The 27,586-nt window shown below is 43.6% G+C and overlaps 3 protein-coding genes across 5 annotated transcripts in view; 1 reads left to right on the plus strand and 2 right to left on the minus strand.

Annotated features, from left to right (window-relative positions):
* The window catches only part of ankrd13b (ankyrin repeat domain 13B), a 50,672-nt gene extending 49,365 nt beyond the window's left edge, over positions 1–1,307 (minus strand). Inside the window, exon 1 of the mRNA XM_037119128.1 lies at positions 1,176–1,307. The gene's annotated coding sequence lies outside the window, so the exon portion shown is untranslated. The remainder of the gene's footprint in view (positions 1–1,175) is intronic.
* On the plus strand, positions 1–23,787 carry git1 (G protein-coupled receptor kinase interacting ArfGAP 1). 3 transcript variants are annotated; one of them, XM_037119084.1, is made up of 21 exons: positions 1–452; positions 5,101–5,234; positions 5,530–5,642; positions 6,605–6,710; positions 7,071–7,157; positions 7,272–7,402; positions 7,578–7,672; positions 8,317–8,359; positions 9,102–9,128; positions 9,874–9,922; positions 10,457–10,529; positions 11,123–11,220; positions 12,140–12,251; positions 12,625–12,749; positions 14,710–14,862; positions 15,987–16,337; positions 17,583–17,663; positions 18,200–18,276; positions 18,577–18,753; positions 19,619–19,682; positions 19,827–23,787. In XM_037119084.1, exons 1-21 carry the CDS (start codon positions 401–403, stop codon positions 20,040–20,042), a joined length of 2,364 nt encoding a protein of 787 aa, XP_036974979.1. In that variant the 5' UTR covers positions 1–400; the 3' UTR covers positions 20,043–23,787. The 3 variants fall into 3 exon arrangements, with proteins under 3 accessions (XP_036974979.1, XP_036974989.1, XP_036975000.1); XM_037119094.1 differs by lacking the exon at positions 15,987–16,337 and having other exon boundaries at positions 3–452; XM_037119105.1 differs by lacking the exons at positions 9,102–9,128; positions 15,987–16,337 and having other exon boundaries at positions 4–452.
* tp53i13 (tumor protein p53 inducible protein 13) overlaps positions 22,060–27,586 on the minus strand; it is an 8,788-nt gene continuing 3,261 nt past the window's right edge. Inside the window, exons 7-9 of the mRNA XM_037119148.1 lie at positions 26,953–27,141; positions 25,879–26,842; positions 22,060–25,435 (exon numbers count right to left, since the gene is read on the minus strand). Of these exons, the coding sequence (XP_036975043.1) occupies positions 25,329–25,435; positions 25,879–26,842; positions 26,953–27,141 (1,260 nt within the window). The 3' untranslated portion in view covers positions 22,060–25,328. The remainder of the gene's footprint in view (positions 25,436–25,878; positions 26,843–26,952; positions 27,142–27,586) is intronic.

Genomic DNA, 27,586 nt, shown 5'->3' on the forward strand with positions numbered 1-27,586 from the left:
CGTCACCCCTCCCTGCCCCTCCATAGGTAGGCTGCAGGGATGTTGGGTGTGTGTGCGGAAACTGACAGGTAGAGAGCTGCCGTCTCTCGGTGGGTCGTAGGCAATGCAGCGAACAGATTTAGTAAATATTATCATACGAGCCCCATCCAAACGAGCCAGATTAACTATGTTCACATAACTTGGCTCTTGGCTTGAGTTCAGTGGCGAACGTGGGCGAAGGGACCGCAGGACAAACGGGAAATTCAACTGTCAGCTGGCCGGGAAAGCCGATCACACCACCCGGCTTCCGGGGATTCAGGGGCCGCATCGGTTGACGGCAGACGTCGGTCGGTAACTCGGGGGAAAAAGGGCGAACCACATCATCGCCGTCATCCACCTCTCGATTTCAGCGACTTTCGAGATGTCAAGAAAGCTACAGAGGACAGAAGTCTGCGCCGACTGCAGTGCGCCAGGTAGGGAGGATGAAAATAAATCAAAATAGACCACTATAACGTTACTGGAACAATACGTCGGGAGGGCGACGTGGTGGGACAAGAGGCCCGACGCTGCTGTCACTGTCAGCGGGTCCGCAGAGCAGGAAAACGGCCGGAGCTTCCAAGCGTCGCTTAGGCCCAAAATAAACAGTGAAAAATAGGCGTGTTATCACAACGGGAAATATCGCTGGCTATTAGCTGCTCAACGTTCATATGCCCCATTGAGCAGCTTGACATGTATATTTATTTGAACAACAGCATATGTGAGGGCTACCAATTTGTTTGCTGCAGTGGGAGATGAGAGTGTCAGATTTATGTCGCCTTCCTTCTCTGAGAGACGTTTGTTTTGATTTTTTTTAACTGACTGCTACTGTTAGCTTAGCCTGGCTAACAAGCAGATGATTTTGAGTCACTGCGTTACGGGCCATTATTAAACATTAAGCCTGGTGCAGCAACATACAATTTCATGGGCATGTTTCAAACCTGTTGTGTTATTGTTAGCACTTGGCGGCGGCGTTTAGAGATTGTGTACCTGGCTAACGCTGCTAGCTTAGCATCAACGTTAGCCAGGCTGGCTAACTTTTGCTAGACGGCAAGTTATTGCTAAACCAATGCGGCTAACGCGCCAGCTACCAGCCAGTCGGTACCTGTTATTATTTTTCTGTCACAAATGTACTGCGTAAAAATCCTCAAAGAGCTCACCTACTATGCGTTTAGCTCGCCCATTTCACAGTATTTCCAACTTGCTCCACAGTTTATAAATGAAGAAGTAACTATCTAGAGCTGAGATGATATACTGGTGCAAATTGGGATGAAAGCCGTTCTTAAGTGGAATATGTACCTTGCTTCAACGCTAAGTTGAAAAAGAGATATTTGGTTCAACTTCACCTGAGAGATAAGAGCAATATGTTATCCCCAGTAGTGAGTATTACATAGGTATGGTCACTGCAATGAACATTGATATTTGTGAGTTAGTTTTACTTCCTTTACCCCCTTGTGTGTATTTGTCGCAAAGTGAGGTAGAGGTGATGCCAACACAACCTTGGTGTCCCCTCTCTACCCGCTGCCTTTCACATGTAGCCTCACATGACCTCATGATTAGTTTGAAGCAGCTGATTATTCGAGCTACTGTGTGTGTGATGCCTGAATTCATTCATTCATTCATTCATTCATCCATGTGTACATGCATTACAGCAGCTGCTCTCTTCACAGCTGCTCCCCATCATGGCAGTGTCTATGTGTGTGCAAGACTGTCTACACGCTTTAGGGCTCCATTGCTCACTGTGTTCAGAATCTTGCCTGCTGCACCTTGCTCCTGCTTTATGACCCGGACCCCCCTCCCTGCTGCTCCCGTACTCTTACCTTCCTGCCTCACTGACTGTCTCTCTGTTCTGCTGTCACCTCAGATACTCTTCCCACTTCATAATCTGACTAACTAACCCCAGTTGACATCCTTTTCATGAATGCCTCAGCAAAATAAAGTAATATGGATGTGTCACGCCCCTATCAATGGTTTAAGGCAATAGTCTATGTACATTGGGTTCCTTAGATGCAATTACTGATTTTTCAGTATAAGTGGGCTTCTTTCCTTTGGCGTACCTGTTACTAGCCATATATTCCTTCTACTACCATCGGCCCTCTGCATGTAGCCCCTCCTTACGACGACATGCACACACACGCAGTGCGTTGTGCAAAATGCTGACCTAGCCACTGGTGACAGGCCACCTCCCTGCTACCCAGCTTTATGTCATACTAGGGGATAACTCGATGGCATGGCTACAAAGGACGACTGATATTCCTGGTCCCGGCCAAGCCTCAGGAGGCTTTAATGTCATGCTGTGGCAATCTGCGCGCTTTAGAGTAACAATGAATCACGTTGTCATGATGGTGAAGTCTTTATTGAGCACAGATGCTTTTGTATAAGAAATTGAGCCTCTTTTGCAAGCATTAGGAGCAGTTTGACAGTGACGTCCAGTTCCCTTCACTGTGTTACGTTCTCAGCATGTTGACCGTGAGGTTGACAAGCCTTAGGGGGAATAATAACTCTATGTGTGAATTGCAGTCAAGCTAGTCATGACGTTGGCCAGTGGACCTACATGTGGCTTGGGGTGGTTATTTTGGGGCATGCGACTTCCTCAGTGTGAAATATAAATTTACTTGCATTAAGTTTTTCGTGAAGAAACTGACCAGTAACAAGTCAAATGATGTAAATGCAAACATGATTTGCAGTGTTTATTTCAGGACCAGTTTTCCCAACTACAAATGTTATCTATCACCATTAATACTCATTGTCATACATGTTTTATCCAGGCTTATTTGACAGTAATAAAAACAAATATCAATGTTGTACTGATGAATTAGGCCAACTTTAGGCTAAATTATGTCATGCTGCAGATTTGGCCAATATGCCCCTGCCAATAGTCTATTCAGGTCTAATAGCTTAATGGCGTGGCCTCATATTGATCCAGTGAGCCAAGCAGATAGCATAGCCTGTGGGAGTTTTTATATTTATTACACAGATTAAGGAATTAAATTGCTGCAGTCCAGCCTCCAAAGCCTACGGGCTACTGTTCTAAACTAGGCTATAGCTCTTATCAAAGCTGTTTTGCATTTGCTGCGACTTTTTCTGCGGGCAAAAAGACTTACAGCGTGTCAGTTCATCTGATGATGGACTATTTTAGCTCCATTAATACCCTAAACCCAGACAGTTTTATCCCAGCCTGACAGTGACTGAAGCAGATAGTAGACGTGTGTGTAAGTCTGTCTGTCTGTGTGCGTGTGTGTACATGCATGCATCGTGCACATGCAATTGTGCATATATTTGTTATGATATTGCAGACTGTGTTAGTTGTAAGCGGCTCGTCACATCAGGGTCCTGAGGGTATAAACATGACCTAGACAGAGGCTGTGAATTGTCTGCCAGTGTCAGTCAGCTGTCATTGGCCCTAGCTGCTTCTCTTCCCGTCGTCACCTTATTCACAGTTATTTAGAAAATAAGTGTCAAGTACTTGCTTTTGATAGAAAAAGTGATGCTTCCCCCAGAATTATATACATCACTTCAATATCACACCCAACAGACGAAAAAAGAAAAAATACTGAATGTTATGAAAATCTCAGCCTTGCTACTGGAAAGTAGATCTGAGACTTGGCTCAGCCAGTGAGGCACCACTGGTCTTACACCAAGCTGCTTATGTCTGAAAGATCAGAGTTTGCTTGGTCCGTCTGTGTGTGTGTGTGTGTGTAGGAGAATGTGCATTTTAGTGATGTTTCCTTTTGCAAACTGAAATTTCTTGAATGTTTAGATACTCTACTCCTCTCTTTTTCACACACAGTTTTGTTGTTATCTTTAGTATAACCAGTCAAGTATGGTCGAGTCTTGAGTTACTTGACTCTGACTTGGCTTTGACCTTCAGACCTACCGTACTTAGCATTATTACTTACTTAACGTTTTATTTTCTGCATTTCTTTATATCACTCCAGTGACTGGTTTTAACCTAGAGTAAGGTCCATTAGAGTCCTCGATTGGTAAGCACTTTCATAAAAAGCTTGGATCTGTATAGCTTTAGTTCATTAGTGATTCACAATTCATGGAGTATGCTGGGCTAAGGGGAATTACAGTACAACTCGGCATATGGCAAAAACAACGTGTCTATGGTCCAACTCCGGCTGGCTATATGGTACTCTGCATTACTGCTGTCAGATATATTGATAAAATTGATAACTTGAGTATTTAAAATGGTTTCAACACTTATTTTCTGCATTATCAATACAACCGTACCCGCTGCGCTTGCTCGGTCCCGGTCTCTCCGACAACAAGTTGACACACACCGCTGCAGTGCCAACATAGCCCTGCTTCTTCTCAGTCTTCTGACTATAGTCATAAGTGAATTAACTCAGATACTGTTGTGCTGAAAACATTTTGCCATCAATGTTATGACAGTTCTCAGCCCTGTGGTATTTAACATTATATAGAATAATGACAGTTTAATATTGATTACACCGTTTTACCAATTCATAATTACGCCATTAACGTTGTAGTGGTTCTCTATAAGCCTCGCTTTTACTCTGCAATTTTGTCTTCTACCAGCCACATATCTCCTGGGAAAAAGAAAGCTGACTGGAAATCCAGTCATGCCGGGTGCCTGGCACCATTTCTAACTGCTCTCACATCTTCAGTATATACTAAATGAATGAATAAACTCACATTTCGTCCTGTGTTGTTGGCAGTTGCTACTCTAGGAAAACAAAGCGCAATCAGGTTTTCTTTGCGGCTGGGGCACCAACATTAGGCTAATATCACTTTGAAGCGCTATGTGGGGAAAACAGTGTAGTAAGGAGCATATGTTTGACTTGACGCTGAATGACGCTTGGGCATGGTATCATTGTGAAATATACAGTAGCAGTGTACAGTATGTAGAGCACATTGAGTGCCACCCCTCCCCATTCAATTGAGAAGTTTATTGTCAGATGGAGAACACACTGTTGGAGTGGCCATGCACCTTCAACTAAAGTGACTGTTATGGTGAAGCACTTAGGATTCTTAACAGTACTGAAAAGATTTACCATCACACACAGCATGTTTATAAGCTTGGTAATATCATCCACTTACTTTCTGTTTGTCTGTCAGACCCAGGCTGGACCAGCATCAACCGAGGGGTCCTGATCTGTGATGAATGCTGTTCAGTCCACCGCAGCTTAGGCCGCCATATCTCCATAGTGAAACACCTGAGGCACAGTGGATGGCCTCCCGCACTACTGCAGGTAAGGCTGAGAAGTGTAAAATGAGGGAAGGCGAGGGTGAGGATTCGTACAGAACTCAGCACTTAGGATGTACATTTATCCCCACAGGGTTTCCATCTGCGTTTAGTACATGTTAGCTTGTTTGTATGTCGTTTTTTTTTTTTTTTCTGGTCATTCTGAAAGCAATAAATCCCAGGAGTAGAGTACTGCATTAGGACTGTAAAGTGACTTTACGCACCAGCATATTTTCTTGTGGTGGTACTTGTCTTGAGTCGTGATGAGCCATCACTGAGTCACTGCTGTGTGTATGTTTCAGATGGTTCAGACCTTGGCCAGTAACGGGGCCAACTCCATATGGGAACACAGTCTCCTGGACCCAGCTCAGGTGCAGAGCGGTCGCAGGAAACCCAACCCCCAGGATAAAGTCCAGTAAGTGTAGTCCGTACACACTCAAAATACACAGGAATAAAGTATCGCATACCTACCCATACTCTTCTTTGCCGGAGGAAATTATTGTCACTGCTGTGCAGAAATGTTATAAAACCTTTCTCAGCGTAATTGGTGTTTGCAGTTGTGAAGAGAAATTGCACCCAGTTGTTCCTTAATGTCCTCTAAACAGTTTCGGTCTCTTAGTCATGGATCATCTACCGAATGAATCATGGTTCGTTCTCAAAGGGTTTGTGCATCTAAGTACAGGATAGTTTTTGATAGTAGAGGTTTGTACTGCTATTAGAGTGTCATGATATCAGGAATTGGAACTGCAGGAAACAACATTTCATCGCCCCAGACATGCTGTATAGTATGTTGTGTTAATTTTAGATCGACCGATTATTGGCCTGGCCAATTAACAGAAGCATTTTTCTGATCATCAGAATCATTGTTTTTCTTTTCCTACTGCCTATTTAATAATTAAATAATCTGAATCTGCAAAGAAACTAGTAGAGTGGAAGTATAAAGTTAGAGAAAATTGAAATAATCAACTGAAGTATAAAACCTTAGAACTTTAAGTAATAACCAGTAATAACCCATCAGTTCTGGTTTATTCAAGTAAAGTTAAAAGGAACTCTGCTCAGACCTTGGTGAGCAGGCTCTATAAGGCACGTATTTGATAAGTTAAGACTTTTTTTTTATATAGGAGAGTGGGATTTTCACCAAACACAAAGAATCAAAAGAAGAGAAACATGAACTGCTCTTCAATTAAAATACAAATCAGCGGTTGGAATGAAATGCAACCTTCAGGAAAAAATTTGAAATTTGTTTTCCAAAGCATAATTTAAATGACACAGTGACCTGTATTGTGGTGTCAAATATGTTTTTATTTCCACACATATTAACATGTTTTTTATGTCATTTGAATTTAGTTAACTATCCAATCTTCTCCTACTGTGCAGTCCCACTAAGTCAGATTTCATCAGAGCCAAATACCAGATGCTGGCCTTTGTGCACAAGCTGCCCTGCCGCGATGATGATGGCGTCACTACCAAGGACCTTAGTAAGGTGAGAGCTCAATATCTCACAGCCGAGGAGTTGACAGTTCATGAGTTCAGGTTAATTAGCTTATGCAGACATTACCATATTGTTGAACTTGATGTCTAAGCACGAAGGACATTCCATTTATAGAAGTAAGTGGGAGGACTCCCATATAAACACATGCTATATGCATAAACACACTCATGCACACTCACTGATTAAACCCCCCTGGCAGGAAGTGATCTCAACGACACCGCAGGATGTAATAATGATCTCTAATGCTGTGGAGCTCCACTGTGCTAATAAGGGGATGCTGCTTGTTTCGGTTTCTAACTGATGTTTAATCTCTCCACCACTCTCTGTCTCCTCTCACCCTCTCTCTATTAGCAACTTCACTCAAGTGTGCGGACGGGGAGTTTAGAGACATGTCTTCGGCTCCTGTCACTTGGCGCTCAGGCCAACTTCTTCCACCCGGTCAGGAGAAAAAACATCCACTCGCTGAATCATTCCATTTAGCAATTAGCCATGGCGTTCAACTACTCTCTATGTGCCTCTGACTGTGTTTGTGTGTCTGCTTTGACCCTCCAGGAGAAAGGCACTACCCCACTCCATGTGGCAGCAAAAGCAGGCCAGATCCTGCAGGCAGAGCTGCTAGTGGTGTACGGTGCGGACCCCGGAGCACCTGACATCAACGGTCGCACTCCTATGGACTACGCAAGGTACAAGATAGTGGAAACATACTTGATTAATAAAACTACTTGATTTTAAATCCTCAAACTCAGTCCGCTCTGGAATAATGGTGACGTGAAAAGCAAAACAGTTTTTAAAAAATGTGAAAACTACAAGGATATTAGAGGAAGGATAATTTATTTTGTGTTTGTGTCTGTGTTCCAGGCAGGCGGGCCATATAGAGCTGGCAGAGCGGCTGGTAGAGTGTCAGTATGAGCTGACAGACAGACTAGCCTTCTACCTTTGTGGACGGCGCCCAGGTAACCTGCAATAGCAGTTGTGTGCTCCTGTCTTGGTCTTAAGCATAGCAGTTCAACCTTATTGACCTACTGTGGTAGCTTTTTAGATTTAATGTCTTTAATTGCAGAAAGGAAAAAGTGCAAGTACTTCAAATGAATAACAAAGTGGAAATGCATTCATATCTGTCAAGTGTTTAAGGGCTGTAAAATGAGATCGTTATACTGTGTGTAACTGTGTGATTACTAAACATCTACTGCTGCTGTAAACACTATTACTATAATATCACACTGAAACCAAGTTAACTGTGTCATCGCAGTCATATGGGGCATTGACCAGTAATACTAAGTGAGGCGACTAAGTGAGAAAGAATTTATTTATTGTACTAAATTAGCGATGATATTATATTTAACAGCATCAGTGATAGCAGAAACACTGTTGAGGGGAAATAAAATTAAGCAGAAACAAACCCACATTTTCTGAATAAAATTTCAAAATAAAGGCCTCTAAAAATAAATGTCTCTGGATGAGAAGAATTTACAATGTAACACTAATAATGATTGTGGAAACACTGCACTTATTAACCCGCTACCAGCCGCACATATTAAGTCTCCTCTCCTCTCCTTCTCCTTGTCTTTGTCCTTCACCTTACTCCTCCTCTCCTCAGATCACAAGAATGGCCATTATATCATTCCTCAAATGGCAGACAGGTATGCACTGTGACATTTGGTAAAGTTGTTCTAAGTGTCTTGTTTTTGCATGCATGGTGTGCTTTGATTGCATGAAGTATCTTTGTTAATATACTTAAACTTTGCAGCTACCTGACTGATCCTTTCCACTGAGTCTGCCTGCCATGGATTAATTTATCCTGATGCAGTTTGGAGTTCTGTCCAGAGGGTGGCACCATAGCATGTGTAACTCCACCCAAAAAAAGGCATTAAACAAAGGTCTTTGGCATCTCTATCAAAGTTGGCTGTTGGTTGTAAATGGTGATCTAAGCCATAACAGATATCTGCAACAGTTTAGATTCATGAGGTGTGTTTGGTTTATTAATCCCAATGTGCAGGTTTGATTTGAGAGGTGCAGAAGTGCACAGTCAGGTTATGATAAATCAACTTCAGTAGTACTTGGCTCAGCTTCATTCAGATATATGATGGGTGGTGTGATTTTACTGCTGAGCCAAAGGGTTAGCTTAAAAAATACACTCACAAATGTACATATTAGGCAGTCAAACTAAGTGTATGTCAAATTCTATCTGTTACTTAAGTGGGTCTTACTTCTGAGCTGCTGTCTAACCCCACTTGCATCTGTTCTGTTCTGGTGAATGGTTCCTCTTGATAATAACAATTAAAGCTGTTTTGATGTGGCTTCTCTATCCCTCTTTCTGTCTGTTTCTTCCTTTTTCTCACTCGTCTTCTGTTCTCTCCATTTCGCTGCGCTTGGTGGAGCCAGAGCTCGTCCTAAGTGCCCGACACAGAGGTATCTTCACTTTCCTTGTTCCCTTTTTCCCCCCAGAATCTCTTCCTTCATTTCAGCCCCTTCTCTCTGCTAGCCCATCTTTTCTAGATTTCCCTGTTGTATACCAGAATTAGCTTCAGTGGTTTCACACTGGGACGATTATTAGGCCTTAATTTGTTACCACAAGAAAATAGAGCTGTACAGTTAACAAAGGGAAAAAAATGACTCGAGGCTGTGATGAAATAGAGTTTCAGAGGGCCTCCTGCAGTAAGTACGAGATTCCTGTTCTCAGGAGAATCACACTACACACTTTGATTTATTCAAATGTTAAGTCTACATGAGATAAAATTTCACACAAAGTAATTTCCCTCATGACACTTATTCAATCTAATGTACTTGAGACTGAACCTACAGCAACATATAGAAGAGTGGTAAAGCTACATTTTCACTAACATATCTGCAATGTGTGCTGATACCTTACAAAATCAGAGATTTGAGATGCACCCTGCCCCTGGGACTGCTCAGAGTGATGCTTTCAGGTTCCAAATGGCAGTCCCCATTACACCCAACGCTTCCCACCCCACCTAAATTTGCCCTCCTAACCTCTGACATCCCCCCCTCTAGCCAGACATCCTTCCCACCCTTTCACCTCTTGCTCCTCTTGCCATATCCACGTCTTGCCCCCTCCCTCCCTCTCTCCCTCCATCTCTTTATTCCACTGTCTCTCAGTTTTGCCTTTATGACTCTTGTCCTCTGTGTTTTCTAGTCTGGACCTCTCAGAATTGGCTAAAGCTGCCAAGAAGAAGCTCCAAGCGGTGAGTTGGGTTGAATTGTGAGACATAAATAGTGGCTTATTGGGCATTTAAATTACAATTCTGCAGACAGCGGTACGAAATGTCTAATTCAGAAATTTAAGGCAACCGATTGAGGCAGCTTCCCTGTGTCCTTGTTTTCTTGTCTTCTTTCTTTGGTGAAAGAAAATCAGCAAAAAAGTTGATTGGCATGACAGCCAGATTTTGCCATTCTTGCCAGAATAATGTTTGTTCAGTCCAGGGCCATCTGTTTAGCCCCACAGAATGCTGGTAATCCAAAACTTGAGACCTTATGGTCACTTCTCAATATTTGAAGGACATAAGTCAAAAATCATGATAGTTTTTTGGAAAAATGCGAGGGTTGGCTACAAATGAGACCACATGCCATGCAAGAAATGGCAGCTCAGATGACTGTACAATATCAGGTTGTTTTCATTTCTTGTATTTTCATGTCCATGCTCCATGTGTTTGATGTGTAGGCAGGTACTGATACATGTGTTAATATATCTGGGATCAATTTGTTTCTATGTGTGACAGCTCAACAATCGGCTGTTCGAGGAGCTAGCGATGGACGTCTACGACGAGGTAGATCGCAGAGAAAACGATGCTGGTGAGTCTCGTGTTTCGGCTTTTCTCGTATGAGGAAACTAGATGTTAAAAGCCTCCTCAAGACGTCACTGGCCTGGATTTTAAGGAGACACAGAGATTGAAATTTGAGAGAGGGAACCAGGAGAGAGGGAAAATGAGTGTTGAAGAGGAAGGCCAAATGGAGTGAGTGAGTGAGGGAGGAGGAGAGACGGAGCGAGGAAGTGCCTCAGAAATTCTTGCGCTTCTCTCCTCCTCCTCCTCCTCCTCGGCTCTTTCTTGCCCTTCTTCTCTCCCTTTCCTTCAGTAGCAGTAGCAGTCAAATTGTGCTTACTGACAGAAGCACCGCAGGTAAGTGGCGAGGATATAAAGACACACACACATACACACACGCAGCCACACACAAGGGGAGGGCTCAAAGCACAAGGGTTGGTTATAGGGGTCAGTATTCAGTTTAAAGATCTACTGTATGGTTTTTACTGTGCTTTGTTTATGTTAGTATGCATGTGTGGGTAGATGGAGTGGCTGCCCATGTTCTACTGCGCACACACCCATTCGCATATAAACACACACACACACAAACAGACTTATTTTTGTGCTTCATGTTTGTATCTCCAGTATGGCTTACAACCCAGAACCACAGCACTCTGGTAACAGAACGCAGCGCAGTGCCCTTCCTACCTGTCAATCCTGAATACTCTGCCACACGCAACCAGGTAAAACATACACACACTGATTCATACACCAAGATTATATGTAGATAATCACAGGTTGCGTGCATATACTTGTATGCGTTTGGGTTGTAGATATTTTTGTTCCTGTAGGCAATGGCAAAACTGAGAAAAGAAAAAAAAAAAAAACTAAGGTGAAAGTACTTGCAAGCAAAAAGAAGAAGAAAAATAGAGCTTAGTGATATCTCAGACACTCAGAGAGTGTGTGTTTTGGGGAGAAGCCGAGAATGAGTGTGAAATTGACAAGGGATGTTCTTCAGCTGTGAAAGAGGAGGGAAGATGTAATCCATCTGTGTTTCTCTCTCCCCTCTCTTTCCCTCTTTCTCTGTGTGGGAAAGAAAATTCCCATATGTCCTCTCACATAGTTTCTCCTCATCTGTGTGGCTCATTAGTGTAAACATTGACTTTTAACACCAGCGCACACACAGAAATAACACCCGCATCACCACGTTTGCTCTGCCCTGATGGGGCAATTCACTGTGGTCAGGGACCGCTGTCTATTTATGGTTGGAGACAAAAGAAAAGCACACTCTCACACGTTTAGAGTTGAACTTTTTCCCCTCTTTTGTCTCCCAAAGTGATGTATTATAAATAGTTCAGCACTTCACCTTTTTATTCTCTTAGATGGATGCCTACGTGCTTCTGTAATTGCACGGTTTGTGTTTCTTTTCTCATGTTTGTGTATGTGTGAGCACACTTGTGTGTTTGAGTGTGTGTTAAGTATGACTGTGTTTTTCCACAGCACATGGTCATTGACCACAGTAGTCACACAGGCAGTGAAATGCTGACTGTGGGCTGGATTGTCTCTGTACTCCACACAACTCATGATAGAACTTTTTGTGCACATATGTGCACACTGTATATGATGATCCAAGACCTAACTCCTGACTCGTTCTTCTCTCAGGGACGTCAGAAGCTGGCACGTTTCAACGCTCGGGAGTTTGCCACGCTCATCATAGATATCCTGAGTGATGCCAAAAGGAGACAGCAGGGGAAAGGTCTTAGCAGCCCTACTGGTGAGACACTAGGAAGAAGGGACAAACACATTAGAACTGAGAGCAATTTTAAAGCTTTTTATGGAATAGCAAAGAACTTGTTACAAATATAGATAGGTACAGGTCAGTTTATTGACCTTTTTCAACACCTATCTCAACAAAAATGTGGTGTTTTGAAGGTCCCAATATGTAGAAAGTGATATTTTCATGTGCTTTTTTTTTATTAGAAATCAGGCTTAAGTTCTTTATGAATACTCAAAGTATCAAAACGTCATGGGCTTTAAAGAGACAGGCACTGAAACAGAGCGTTCAGATGGGGTGAATAGAGGTGCTGCAGCAATGGACAGTATCAGAAAAAGAATGAGTTGTAAATAAGCACATCTTCCTTTGTCAGACACACTGGACCTGGGCATTGATGACGACCAGCATGACTATGACAGTGTAGCCTCTGATGAAGACACAGACAGCGAGCTGACCACCCAGAACAACAACAACACGCAACGCAGCAATCGTGCAAAGGTATGGTATTGATCACCCTCTATATATCTGTAAAAATCTATTGGAAGATCTACTGGTACACATTCATGGACCTTCTGACGTGTCACTCAATAATTCGGCCCTGTCCCTCTCACTCACAGTAGTTTCTCAACATAATAGACGAGTAGTTGCATCAGCTAGTAAAGCTTTGCCATTTTTTTCCTCTTAATGACTGCTTGTCCCAGCATGCTTTGCGGGAGTGGCTACAGTCCGGGCTGCCACATAGCTCCTGAGTGACATCATCAGCTATTCTGGGTTCCTGTCAGAGAGGCATTGTTCATACAGAGAGAGAGAGAAAGAGAGTGTGTGTAGTGAGAGAGAAGAGAAGAGGAGACTGAGTGGGAGCGAAAAAGAGGAAAATGGTGCAGAGTGGGAGTGTAGAAATGACAAAGTAAACAACAGCTAAACCAGTAACTATCTCCTGTTTCTGGTGTCCTGTTTAGCTCAGTGGGAAAAACTTGCCACAAGTTTCACTCCCATCTCCATCTCTATAATATGCACATTCGTTATCTGGTTGTGCACATAAGATTGTATTGTATGGTAGCATATGGCATTACAATCAGTTATACAGAATGGCATTCTCAGTACTGATAAGTGAAGGCATAGGAAGTAAAACAGAAATGTATTTGGCAGGGGTCAGATGAATAATAAACAGAGCGTTAGAAGATGGAGTAAAAATCTGTTTTAAATGGTTCAGTTTTAGGGAGTGGTACAGGACTGCGTATGAGCTGACTCCAGGGCCACAGGAAGTGGGGGCAGATGGTGCATTGAGAGCAAGAACTAAGGCTCCACTGTCTACATATGTGTGATCAGCTGTAGTACTGGCCTAGAGGCTGCATGCTAGCACTGTTCCTCTCAAACAGTTATAAGCCCTGTTTTAAGCAGCTCAAAAGTTACTGATCGACATATCCTCTGTCTACTACCTCATAAAAACTGCCAAAATGACACACTGTTAATACAATAAAAAGGTGTCGGCCAAAACAGGATTGATCCCGGTGAGTTTTCCCATTAAGATTAATTTGTTTGGGCAGGTATGAAAGCTGTCAGTCAAAACCTGGGGTGGACGAAATGACAAGACCGATTTTATTATTATTTTAAAAGCTGCATAACTAATAATCTGATTATGAACTGTTCGGGAGGCAATCTTGTAATTGATCTGTAGCCTGTAAGCCATGTAAAATGTAAAATCATTTCGTAGCACATAATGCATGTCCATGTGGCAGTTTTCCCCAATAAGGCCAAAAGCTTTTTAAACCACCGTGTCCATACGGAACTCCATGTAGGCCTGGTTTGTCAGTTAATTAAGTCCATTAAAAAGTGTGAGATAGCAATCCCAAAGTGATAAGCCATGAATCATTACTGCACAAGAAGCCTCCTTGTCTCTCCTTGTCTCTCCTTGTAGGGCCAAAGACATAATTGCTTTTAACAACACAATTGAGTACACACGCCTTCTTCCAGGTGTGAGAAATTACACTACACTACATTAAACTACATGTACGCAGGATGCAGGATTCAGGATGCGCATGAACATTAGGTGCAATGTAGTGTCAGTATGGGGGTTCAGAAGTCATCAAGAAGGTCAGCAGCAGCACGGACAACCAACTAACATGTGCCATCTAGTGGTATCCTGAAGTAAAAAGCGTAGTATATAGACAGGTATGTGAACAACCACGTTCACATTGCAGCCTGTGTTCTACACGGACTTCAAAAACAAATATATCTCTGGCGTAAGCTGTAAATGAGTCATAACCTTCCCTCTATTTGTAGTGTTGTAATTAAACAGTGCAATAAATCAGTTATTCCTTCATGAGGTCTTTGTGACATATTCAGCATCCCGAGGCCCATGATGTTCGTTTCCTCACCATGTCTGTGCCTTTCTGCCCTCCTGTCTGTGTTCCTGTCTGTTTTTCTACCCGCATGTCTGCATGTCTCATCAATGCAGAGTATGGACTCTTCAGACCTGTCAGACGGTCCCATCACCCTTCAGGAGTACCTGGAGGTGAAGAAGGCCCTGGCCTCCTCGGAAGCCAAGGTGCAGCAGCTGATGAAGGTCAACAACAACTTGAGCGAGGAGCTGCGGCGGCTGCAGAAGGAGGTAGGGAGTATGGAGGGTGGATGAAAGGACAGGCAGAGACGAATCAGTCGAATAATGTCGGAGGGTCAACACCACTGCCACAGCGGAATGTTGAGAAATGCAGAGCAGGAGAGAACGCAGAAAGTGGGAGCTTATGTCATATATGTATTGTCTGATTTATTGATAGTGGAGAGCAGCAGGGGACAGGATAGACAGACAGGGTGAGGCAAGAAAGGTCGGCATGAATCGTCTGTTAGAAAGCTGAACATAAAAGCCTTAAGTGGAGAAGTTTGAATATATAATCAGATAGAGGGTGATGCCTAGATTAAAGAACACACAAGACAAAGTGACAAAGACAGGTTGGCAAAATGAGAAGGAAGAATTGATTCAGACAGAAGGAGGGCAGGATGATGGAGAGACAAGTGAATATTTTAATATTTTTTGCTAGCTGATGTATTTTTCCTGACAGGGTGTCGTGTTCCTACACTGTTGTCTCAGGAAGATGTATTTGGTGACAGCTTCTCACTGTTCCTGAGTAACTAAAGCAGCTGCCATTCTCATGTGCAGAGATGGAGCTACAAATACCCGTTCTCATTTTAGCTTTCATTTCAAATTCAGACAGTTTTCTCTTAATAACACTCATTTGTTGGTCATCGTCTCTTCATTCGGTTTCCTGTGAGTCATCATCACCAGCTCATTGTGATCATTTGCGGCTGCCAGTGTCAGATTATGTGACCCGTGATTCATTCATCATGTGTTTATTTTCTCCCTTGCCTAAGGATAAATTGGGACAAACATTTACATTCTTATGTGCACACACAAGAAATACTTTAGATGGTAGTCCATAGTACCTCAGTGCACATGAGCCCTCATTTCCCCTTTGATACAAATTGTATATATATATATATGCTGGTATGTAGCCTTCCATCCCATTCCCAGGACCTAATCCCTGCCGACCTCCCTTGCCAGGACTGATATGAGCTAACATGTATGAGCATTTTTATTACTGTATCTGAGTTTGTGGATGCTTGTCTTTGACCATTCAGTTGACACCCCCTCCCTTCCCTTTAACTTCCCCATGTCCCTCCCCCCATCCCTACCTCCGTCCTCTTATCCCTCCTTGCTTCCTTCCTCCTCTCCTGTAGATCACGCGGATGCAGACAGAGAACAGCGCGCTGCGGGGGAGCCAGCAGGCTGGGGGGGCAGCTGGCCATGGGGTAGGGGGGCCTGGTGGAGGAGGAGGGGGAGGAGCCCACTGGCAAGGGGGTGGGATAAGAGGGGGAATAGGCGGAGGGGGTCTGGGTGGGTTTGGGCCAGGAGCAGACCCCCAGGGGCTTTCGGTGCCCTCCTCGGTTGCCCCCCACTCCCATCCCCACCGGAGGGACCGCCAGGCCTTCTCAATGTACGAGCCAGGGGCGGCCCCCGGCCCCACGGCCCATGGTCCCCCAGCCCTGGACTCCCTGGCAGCCCGCCTGCAGCCCCTCAACACACCCAGCGTAAGTTAGAACTCCCCCGGCCCCTTCTATTTCCCACCTTCCTTCTGGTGGCCCCGATTGGCTCTCTTTGGCCCAACTGATGAGTGGTAGTCCAATCCTGACTTCTCTATTTCCCTTAGACTTCCTCTCACCCTGCATCTTAGTTTCCAATCTTTCTCTTTGAAAGGTCCAGTTGTGCATGATACCCTTTAAAATGTGAAAGTACGGCACTGCTTTGTGTCGGAACAATGAGACCGTATTCAATGATTTTATTCAGCACCATAAAGGGGATTTGCATAAGTGTGACACAAAGGAGAAAGATGGAAAATAGGGATTGTGTTGTCTGTTTGGTTGCCTGGCGATGCCTCTGATTTCTCTGCTCTTTAGCCTGCTCTGCACCTTTTGACCTTTACATCTTCAATCCTTTTTGACCTTCCAGATAGCTCTCTGCTGTTTGATTTATGACCACACCACATATGAATGCACACACATTTCCTGTGTCCAAACAATGATTTTGACTTGATAGATGAACAGTTAAAGCACTGAGCAGCGTTTAGCCTACTGCACCATCTATGAAGCTACAGTATGCAAACACACAGTCACTCATCATCACCACTACTGTCTGTGGAGACCCTCATGGAGTCGTGTCCAACTCACCATTTCCGTACACAAAGATTTACCTGTATGTCTGTTTTTGTTTCTGTCTGTCTGTCTGTCTGTCTCTTCACCTGTCTGTCCCTTGCTCACTGCAGTGCAGCCGCGCATCCTCTGGATGTAAGCATTCTGTCTGTCATTGCATTGTTTGCCATTTCATCAAAAATGTAGGATTCGCTCACATGCTGCTGTGCACCACCACTGCTTATTATGCATTCTAATAACAGAGATCAACATTAGTGTAAAACGTGTGTAGTTGTTTAGATCCCCTGTGTGAGGTAGAGCTGTTCATCACCATCTAGTTAAGTTGCCAGTGTTCTTTAGATATTTATAGAGGCATGTAATGGGATGATGGGTGAGCTGCCGAGTTGATCTGATGCTGCTCTCACTGGCTCATTCATCTTGTTTTTCTGCTGTTTATGTAAAAAAAAAATCATCTCTTCCCTCTGTCCCCACACTCTTTTTTTCTTCTATTTCATCATCCACCTCTTTCTGCTAATCTATCACTTCCTTCTCCATCTCTTTGGTCCGCATATCTCTTTTTCCTCCTATTACTTTACTTCCATTTCTCTCTCTCTCTTTCTCCATCCTTGTGTTCCCCTCTTCTCACAGGTAAGGAAAGGTAGTACAGCGGGTCCAACGCCATATGGAAGCCAGCATCTGTCTGGGTCGACAGAGATGGGCAGATACATGGTAAGTTCATAATTTTTGCAGTTTTGGATTCTTGATTGATATTCTGACCTTCATGTTCCTGTGCTCAGTGCATTTAGGATGCTGAGATTATAGGCTTACAATGTTTTGTCAAAATCACTCTCAAATGCTACAGTGGCTTAGAATATTGACCCTAATCCTTAGTTTTTATTACAGTAAACCTCTCATGATCCTGTTAGAAAGGTCCACAGTACAAATGTTTAAAACAGAAACGAGTCTTTCCTCTACTCAGAATTTGGCTGCAAATACAAACATCCCCAAGTGATTTGCATTTTTCAGTGAAGCTGAACCACATTCATAGTCCTTCAAAAGATTCAAAACTGCTGATGTGAAAGCCTCTTTTTTTAAAATCTATGCCACTTTGCTGACTTCTTTGTTAAAATCCTGACATTCACTGGGAACAAATGCTTGAACTTGGTGGGAGGATGTATCCATTGTGCATGGCAGCTTTGAACTTTTGGTAAGGTGGGTGATAATTGCACTGATAGACCACGAAATTGCTGTGTTTCCCTCCCCAGGTCCCTAAACCAGAGAAGCACGGAAGTGGCACTGACAGTGACTACGACAACACACAAACATACGACCTCTCGCTAAGGTCAGACCTTCTGCAAATCACTGTACAGTCAAATGAGCATGTTTTAATGTATACCTGTAGTGCATGGTACCTACCATGCAGTTGTGTAAACTTGGGAAGATGCTGAAATTGGGGTTAATGATCTTTACTAACAGTTGTTAATGAGAAATCCAGGGCAAACAGGCAGTCTCGTAAGATTTTGAACACTTAACAGTGTTGAGATGCTAAAGCCCTGGACTGATAAATGTCCTGTGTGACAGGCAGCTCCCTACTTCAGTCCAAGGTGTTAATTGAAGTGTATTTATGTGTTTCTCTTGTCAGCATGGGCCGCAGCAGCGAGGAGGAAGGCCGCGGGGAGTCTGAGGAGGGAGGAGGTGGGGAGGCGGGGGAGCCTGACCCAACCCTGCCCTGCACAGAGGACGTCATACTGAAAACTGAGCAGGTGACCAAGAACATCCAGGAGCTGCTCAGGGCCGCTCAGGAGTTTAAACACGACAGGTAGGTGTGAAATGACCCAGAGATGGATAAAATCACTGTGGTCTTCAGTCTTCAGATTAAGACTACTAATTATATTCTTGGTGACATATGATTCTTCTTAATTGGATGAACCACTGAGAAATCACAGGAACATCTAGTGCCAGTCAAAAATGTTGTAAAATTTACACAGCCTTATGAACAGCTGCTCCAGGTGAACACAGCTATTAATGTTGCAGTGCTGCTCAGAGTCAGACAATGGTTACTATTGAGATGGATTCACTACCTGACCTGAGTAGTACATGTGCAAGCACATCAGTCGTCTTGGACAGCATGTATGGAAACACCTCTTGGACAAATCACATGTAGTACTACAGTCAAACCAGCTATTTGTTAAGATAGGTTATGATTAGGATTACATTCGCTTGGGATCATTTGGGTGGGGGTGTGAAGTTGCCTGTCATAATGTAGCATATTTTTCAGTGTCCATACTGTTGCTATTATACTCATGCTTTGGCAATTTGGCTTTTGAAACTTCCATTCCATGCCATGCTACAGGAGAAAGCCACACACCACAGTCCTTAAGTGAATCAGCAAATGTAATCATAATCATAAACTAACTAAAGTTGCTGGGTATACAAGCCCTTCTCTGTGTATTTGGCCATGTGCTGTTGCCATACCTCAAATCAAGTAGCAATGAGAAAATTGTACACACATTTTGTCCAAACAATAAACCAAAACTCCCAAACTCTTGAGCAAAATCAGCAAATCCTTACAATTAGGCAAATTTTCACTTGGATAAATGAATTTATTAATCCATCATCAACGTAGTTGATGATTAATTAAACTTTTGCAGCTCTAACAATATCATCATTTGTCTCCCCTTTAGCTTTGTTCCATGTTCTGAGAAGATCCACTCTGCTGTCACTGAGATGGCCTCACTCTTCCCTAAAGTAAGTCACCTGCACATGTTTAATTTCCCCTGTTGCGTCTCTCTTTTTCTCCTTCTTCGTCTGGGTGTTGCTTTCTTTTTCTACTTTGATCTGTTTATATCCTCCACCATGTGTTCAGCTTTGATTCCCTTCATTTCTCCATAGCGCCCAGCATTGGATGCAGTCCACTGCTCCCTCCGCCTGTTGGCTTCCAGTGCCTCGCGGCTGCAGGTGGAGTGCCGTAAGGCAGCGCCCTCGGAGCCCGGAGCCCCTGCAGTGGACTACCAGCTCCTCACTCAGCAGGTCATCCAATGCGCCTACGACATCGCCAAGGCTGCTAAGCAGCTGGTCACCATCACCACTCGTGAGAAGAAACAGTGACCCAACAAATGCATGGATGGACGGAGAGGGAAGAGGGAGAGAGAACGGATTAATGCATGGGAAGGCTAACAGGGATAGGAGGGGCTTCTGGGAGAGGAAAGAAGAGAGGAGAAATACGATAACACTACAGATGGGAGGATGAGGGATGGGGAGTGATCGAGAGAATCCTGGCTGCAATGAAGAAAGGCAAAGTTTGGATTATGCATGGAAAAGGAAGCAAAGCATATCGATTGTTAAGTAGAAACACTACAGAGGACAGAAAAAAGAAGAAAATTCCACAAGTGTGGAAGGGAAAGTAGGGAAAGACGGGTGGATAGAAACTACAGCCTGCTGCAACCTAAATAAACTGTGGGAATCAGATGTGTATAATAAACCGCTTAAACTGTGATGAGCATACGTGAATTACAAATGGTGGCGATGTACAGCAAACTGGATCCCTGAGATGTTACCGGCTTTATTTATTCTCGCCTGTCACTCGTCATCCCTCCCTCCCCCCCCCCAGTCAACCTGAACCAGGGAGAGAGGAAGTGTGAGCTGCGAGAGAGGGGAGTAGTTAAGACCAACCACGACCTCCTCCACACCATCTCCGTCCCTCCATCCTGTGAGGAGTCAGGACATTTCCCCTCTCCTTTCCTCTTCGGCCGTGCTCCTCTGCCCCCTAACCCCATCCCAGACAGGGTGAGCTGGCAGTGCAGAGCAGGACGCCCCCTGGGGCCCCATCCAGCTCCACCACCGCTCCACACCCAGCCTCACTCAGGCTCTCAGCTGCCTCCTATTTGAATAGCATTCGCAGGGGGCGTCAGCTTTTCTCCAACCCGTCACCCCCCCCCCCTGTTGTTGGCGGTACACAGCATGATCTGGCATGTTTTCAGTTTCTTTCCTCTCTCTTCTTTTTCTTTTTTTTCTTTTGAATACGCAGGTTGGTGTGGTCTGCACCTCTGAGGACAACAATTACTGACAAAACAAACACTTACACTGGAATAATTGTGATATATTGATGTTGTTTATCATGCCTATTGTTTTTTTTTGTATTGATATTTTTACTGACTGTCATCTTGATTTAACTGTTTATGTATGATTATTTTATTGTCTCAAATATGATTCTCATTTAGTTGAATAGGGAGACAGGTGGTGAGTATGTGCTCGAACTCTTACTGGGATTTAAGTCAACATGCACACATAAAAGAAATAACCTGTGAAATGGTCCTGAGCATTTCTCAAGCACTCCTTTTTTTGGGTGACACTTGAGTTGTTTTTCTTTTTTCTTTTTTTTTCATGTTGTAATATGTCCTGTGGCCAAGTGGTTGAACAGTTGCCAAAGGGGAGCGGATTTAGGGCGAGATTGTGTTTTTGGTCAGAATTTTCTGTCAGAATGGCCCCTTTGTGCATTATGACAGGACCTGGATCAAAACTCTCTTTTTGTGTATCCTCTGCTGTCTTTTTGGGCTTGATTTTTATCGTACAAATTGCCTCATTTGACAGAGCCAGTGAAATCATCTCAGAATCAGTCCCATATTCATGTTTGTGTATAAGGATTAAACCGCCCCCCCTCCCCACCCATTTTTGCTTTAAAGCAGTATGTTACTTACCTGGTGGACGTCTGCTCCCTGGGCGCATTATTTGAATGCATGTTAACAAAATGGTTAGGTCGCATTTAAGTTGACACACATACTGATATGTTGCAGTTAAGCTTTAAGTAGTCCTGTGGAAAGCACCAGATCAACCTGGACAGTAAAAATCGTGAGAGACGCTCATCGCGTCATTTCAGTTGAGAAAATCGTCTCATTTGAAATGCAGTTACACACCTCAAGTGTGCTTGATGTAGTTTGCCATGTATTATTTTCACTTTTTGGACTGTCTGGCAAGCACAATCAGGCCCACGCTCTGTTTGATTCTCTGTCACGGCCTGCTGATCTGGGCCACAGAAGTTGTCACTTCTAGCTCACTGTCTCTGCACTCTGCCAGTTGGGAGACAGCATTGGGAACAAAGATATTTCTTTTTTGATTTTTTTTTTTCAAAAAAGATAGCGCACTTAGCCTACTGTAGGTATAAAGCTTGTTGTACTGTGCCGAACAAATGTGGTTGTATCTGTAAGAAAAGGAATGCAGATAGGACCTAAGAAGTCTTTCCTAGCTGCCATGAGGACCGTCCTCTTCTAGTTTAGGTTCACCTCTAACCCTCCTTCAACGACTCTGTGGCTGGTTTCTCACAGTGTTTGTGGCTTGAACTTAACATTGGTCTCTTCTATAATCAGAAAGCCTCTGCACATTAAATTAATTGCCTGAAACTTTGACCTCATCCTTCACACGGCAGTTGCATCTCAGTCTTTTTTTTTTTCTTGTTGTTTGTTGTCTTGAATTGCTGCCTTTTAGCAAGAAACATTTAGACCTTAATTAGCCCCAAACACTTTGAGGGACTAACGCTCGACCACCTTCAGCACTCTTCTGTCCGCTTTATTCATGTTTTGTTTTTCACTGTCACCCCCTTAACCGTCACTCGGGGTCTCGGATTGTCAGTGTTCGTCAGTCTCTCTGTCGGGGAGGTCGGAGGTTTGTTTGCTCTGTTCCCTGTCAAAACAGATCTGTGTCCAGGAGACTCATGAAATGTATCGTTGTTTCGCTATCGAAGGCCTTCGGACAGCTTCATCATCATCATCTCGTGCTTGATTGGCTGAGTTACAGTGATGTACTGGAACAACAGCAATACTTCCACACACACTCACACACTCACGCACGCACGGGGCCTTGTCCCTTCAATCATGATTGCCCAAGTTTTAGACTAGAGCCATATATATGAACATATATTTTCATGCTATATTTTATATTAAGCTAAATGTTAGGGTTATGTCTGCAGGATATTTATGTCTATTTGTTGGCCCAAGTGGGCTTCAGGCTACGGGATCTGTTCACCAAATCTTTATTCAGCTCTCCGGTCTTGACACCAATGTACTTGTAGATGTTTTAAGTCTTGTGAGTACGGTCACTCTGTGGTATTACCCCTTAATGTAGTTATATTGTACATATTTACGATCCTACCAGAATCCACAGGAGGCGAACAGTTTGATGTAGGCGATTACTCAACAGTGTGGTCTAAGTTGCACTATTTTCAAACACCAGCTGGGTGGAGTAGGATCTACATTATGTGCTGCGCTCTCCCAAAGGTCTTAGTTCAAGTACATAAGGTGCAAGATGCAGCGGTTGATACAGGATCGGGTGATGGGAAAGCTCTGAAGCGCACTTCGGCTTAGCACTACAGTCATCTCAAAATGGGTGGAGGAGGGTCTAACGTGCACATGGACCGGTCCTTCCCCGAGTTAGTAGACACTACGTAGGGTGCCTCTAGTATGAATGTTGAACGCTTCCCGTTGATTCATGTCCAACACACTTTCTACACCGTCATCATTCAGCACATACTCTCCAACATCCAACACACGCCCCTCAACTTACAAGTCGGACCAAGCCTTCTACAAGTACAAACGTTCAATTTGCAGCCAGTGAAATACAGACACACACACACACACACACACTTCTGATAGTCAGCCATTGGCAGTGCACTGTGGCCTGAACTGTTGCTGTCCCTGTGTTTCTTCACAGCTCTACACTTTGGGAGATGGGTGACGGGAGAGTTATCTTTTAACAGAAGACGTTACAAACTGTATAAAGTAGAGAAAAACAATGACTTAAAAAGGTCAATGGTAATGGAAACTCATAAGCTGTACATTTGTAATAAAATGTTAAAACAAAATGGGGCTGTGTCCTCATCGAGTGTCTCCTTACTGTATGGATGCGTCTCTTTAATGGGTGGGACTGAGCGCCCAAACCTTTCGCCACCAAGGGCCAAATGCTACTACAAGAATAGCTCATATTTAGTTGATTCTGGTTAAAGGTGAATAACAGCTGGAGGTATTACAGTCTTGTCACATGACTGAAAAACAAAAGCAGTGATGTTATAAACACTGAAAACTTCAGATACTTGAACTAAAGGTTTGAATTATTTGATGCCATTGACTTATATTGCTGCCTTTGCCTAAATGTGAAGTTCGCAGATTACCTAGAATGTGGCAATATATTTTGAACTCCTAACCTATAAGATAAATAATTATTTTGCTTTGTTGAGCTGGTTCTACACTAAGTCCTCACTTAACTTAAGAAAACCTTGTGGCTGCAGCTTGTGGTAGCTTTTACATCCATTAACAAATATGTATATAGTTGCAATATGAGGGATGAATATTAAATGTGTCTTTAAAACAAATAAAGCGTCATTTTTACTGTGCAAGTGGTTGTAAAAGCTAGTTTCATGTTTCCCTCTCAAGCTTGAGTCAAAGGTAGCCTGATAAAGTGGAGGTTACACTGAGCACTGGTCAGTTTACTTGTCTGTTGCAAAATGTCCTGCACAGCTCATAACATTGTCACAATTCTTTAAAACAACACATTTAGGGGATCCATATAAAAAGTGCGTATGTTAAAAAAGAAAAGGCTGTATGTTATCCACTCCAGTATTAATATCAGCCTCAGGCTTTAAGTCAGCGGTCGACACCATCAACACCTCTTTCAAGGAATTTATTGTGTCTGTGAATACTTCTCTAATGTCTATCAACAACTATTCACGCACGTACCGTTGGATGACAACATGTACCGCACACAGCGTTGCTTAGAACAGCAACTTACATATTCACATGCTAAACCTTCACAGGTGGGGAGCAACACAGCTCTACTATAAAACTACAGAGAAAAAAACAGAATGAAATGCAATAAAAACAATCCCGGGGTAGAAATGTAGACCAGAACTGGAGACGTCATACATGGAGTGAGGAAAATGAGGGGTATACACTGTCGGAAAGTATGATGACACACTGGAAGAAGTCGTGTGAAATCTGCAGGTCATAAAATCCAACCCGAGGGCTTCTCTTTGGACTCGTTCATGTAATATTAACAGGGATGTTTTGAGGGGTCAAAGCGCTGATTCGGAACCACATGACTTACAAGGGTTGCATCAAAACACACTGGCTTCTTTTGTAACTTTCCTTGGGACGACTGATAGTCTGCCGCAGTGTTCGTACGTATCTGTTAAGAAATCATTTGCCTTTGTGTTCAGGCTGTTGCTATTAAAAGTCACTTCGGGTGTATTTCTGCCTTCCTCTGCTCGGCCTTTCTTGACAAGGTGGTCCCAAACGCTGCCATGATAATGAGTTGTATCCATTTAGCACAACCAACATCTAATTTGTTTGACCGATCCCCACATCCTCGACATGCAGTGAGATTTCTTGGAGATGATGGTTTTTTTTTCTACGGATGTTCGTCTGAGCTGGAGGAGCTTGGCAGAAGAACGCACTCCTGTCTTCGGCCCCTTTTCCGCCTCCTCTTCGCAATTCGTAGCCTCCTGCGGATCACATCTACAAGACATGGTCACACAAAAATACACACACACACAAAATATGAATTCTCAATATCTTCTTAAGAATATAAACAATTGGCAACTTTTAACTTCCACCTGAGAAGATAGTGATTAAGGCTACAATGATCAATTGATCAATTGATTAGTCAATCGAATAAAAAAGTGTCGCCAGCTATCAACATTTGTTGGTTTCAACTTCTTAAATGTAAGGATATGCATCATTTTCTTTGGGTTTTGGACTGTTGTTGTTGACCAAAGACGCAATTTCAAGACATCACCTTGGCCCTGGTAAATTGTGATGAGCTTTTTTTTTTTTTTTTTTTTTTTTTACTAAACACTAAATAAATAATCAACTAATTGAGTCAATAATCCACAGATTAATCAATAATGAAATCCTTGGTAGCTGCCCTAGTGCGAATTGGATGCTGTGTGGTCCTCTACCTGCCACGCTGTCATAGTCCATCTGCGGGTCGTGCCAGTAAAGACTGGGCGTGGTCCTCCAGTGGCGATACAGGCGTGTGTGAAGCACTGACAGGGTCAGGAGAACCAGCAGGAAGCCCAGTGCAGCTGCTGCCCACACCGCCTCGTCTGTCCTGGGGGTCCTTGGCAACCCACTATTAACAGCAGAGGCTTGGGCCTCGGCTCCTGAGTCCTTGTTGCATTCACAGCGCTCGCCTTCTTTGCAGCCATCACAGTCATGGCTGCTGGGCAGGTAACTGGCTGGCTGGGGCGAAGACTCCGATTGGGATTTTGAAACAGAATCAAAAGCGGTCTTTTCACCTTTGTGAGAGTGTGTGTCACTGAATGTTTGCTTGTGTTCAAGCTCTCTCTCTTTAACATCTACTACTTCATTATCCTTCATCATGCCATCTGCTGTGTGGTCTTTATCATAGTGTTTATCTTTGGAGTCTCTCTCTTCCATGGGGGGTTGAACAGAGTCTGTACCATCATCTTGGGAGTTGAGGACCTCCGTAATGGCAGTGAGGTCATGTTCACTGCTCACACTAACTGCAACATCTAACCCGGGTGAGGGGTTCGGTTTTGTCTCAGACATATTTAATCCCAAGGGAGTTGTTTGGTCCTGATTTCTATTCTGAATGTGAGACTGGGAGGGATTTTCCCTTGGGCCAGGAGGATCTGAGAGACTCCTGTCTTCTGGTCCAGGTATGCTGTTGTTACTCTGGGCATCATCTGTCCTGCTGGGAGTGGTTATGGTGGAAGCATTTGTTAATGTGCCTTTGTTCTCGTTCACATCCTCAACTTTGTCCCGTTTTTCTCTTAGCGCAGCTCTTATCTGCCTGCTTTTGCCTTTAATCGGTTCCAAGCCTTCCTTCTTCATGTTGGACTCCATCTCTTCACTCAGCAGAGAAGAGATGGTCTGCTCACAGCATCGCCTCACAGACCCCTGGGGATTTACAGTAACAGTTACTTAGACACCTGCAACACTACTAAATGAATCTTCTTTGCTGATTTATATTGCAGGACACTGACACCATGTAATTCAAGTCTACGTACCTTCATTTTTGCCGAGAGTTCCTCTGGCTGCTCAGCTGACCACGTTAAAAGCAGGTTGTACTTCCTGCTCTGGCTCACAGCATCAAACTTATTTGTTGAGGATGTTGTGGTCTCCAGCCAATCACAGACGTCTGAGGAGGCCACAGTGGACAGCTCCAAGGTGCGTCCCCAGGACACCAAGGCTATTGGCTGAACACAGAGCAAAACATGCACTCACTCCCTGTATTCCCCTGGCTGATACTCACATTTTCATTTAATAAACTACGAGACTCTTCAAATCTAGGTATTTGTAATGTCTAAACCTGTGATGCTGCTGTTGGAAAAATAATTAGTGGAGCTAATGCCGAGGGTTTCACAAGCTTGGTTAAAACACTAGGACTGGCCTTTGTTTCAGACAGAATCGGTTCAGCACAGTCAAACTTAAAATAAAACAGAACCATGGGGGGGGGAGAGAGAGATGAGGAAAACATGAAAATGAGTGTTGAGTTTTTAAATCATTGATAAGCACTCACAACAAGGGGTGCATCAAGATTAAAGAAACTTACACAACAGAACCAGAACAAGAACCGAGAGGATAACAGCCACAGAGAGAGTTCACATATGTATCTTCAGTTTGATTCAAAACTCCAACTAC

Source organism: Acanthopagrus latus, chromosome 2, assembly GCF_904848185.1.
Source record: "Acanthopagrus latus isolate v.2019 chromosome 2, fAcaLat1.1, whole genome shotgun sequence".
NCBI classification, from domain to species: domain Eukaryota; kingdom Metazoa; phylum Chordata; class Actinopteri; order Spariformes; family Sparidae; genus Acanthopagrus; species Acanthopagrus latus.

What these genes read in the sequence shown, in the direction of transcription:
- git1 (XM_037119084.1), top strand. Translation starts at nt 401, where the DNA reads ATGTCAAGAAAGCTACAGAGGACAGAAGTCTGCGCCGACTGCAGTGCG. An exon ending in CTACCAAGGACCTTAGTAAG is followed by an intron (nt 6,711 to 7,070) that starts GTGAGAGCTCAA and finishes TCTCTCTATTAG; the next exon opens with CAACTTCACTCAAGTGTGCG. An exon ending in AGGCCAACTTCTTCCACCCG is followed by an intron (nt 7,158 to 7,271) that starts GTCAGGAGAAAA and finishes TTGACCCTCCAG; the next exon opens with GAGAAAGGCACTACCCCACT.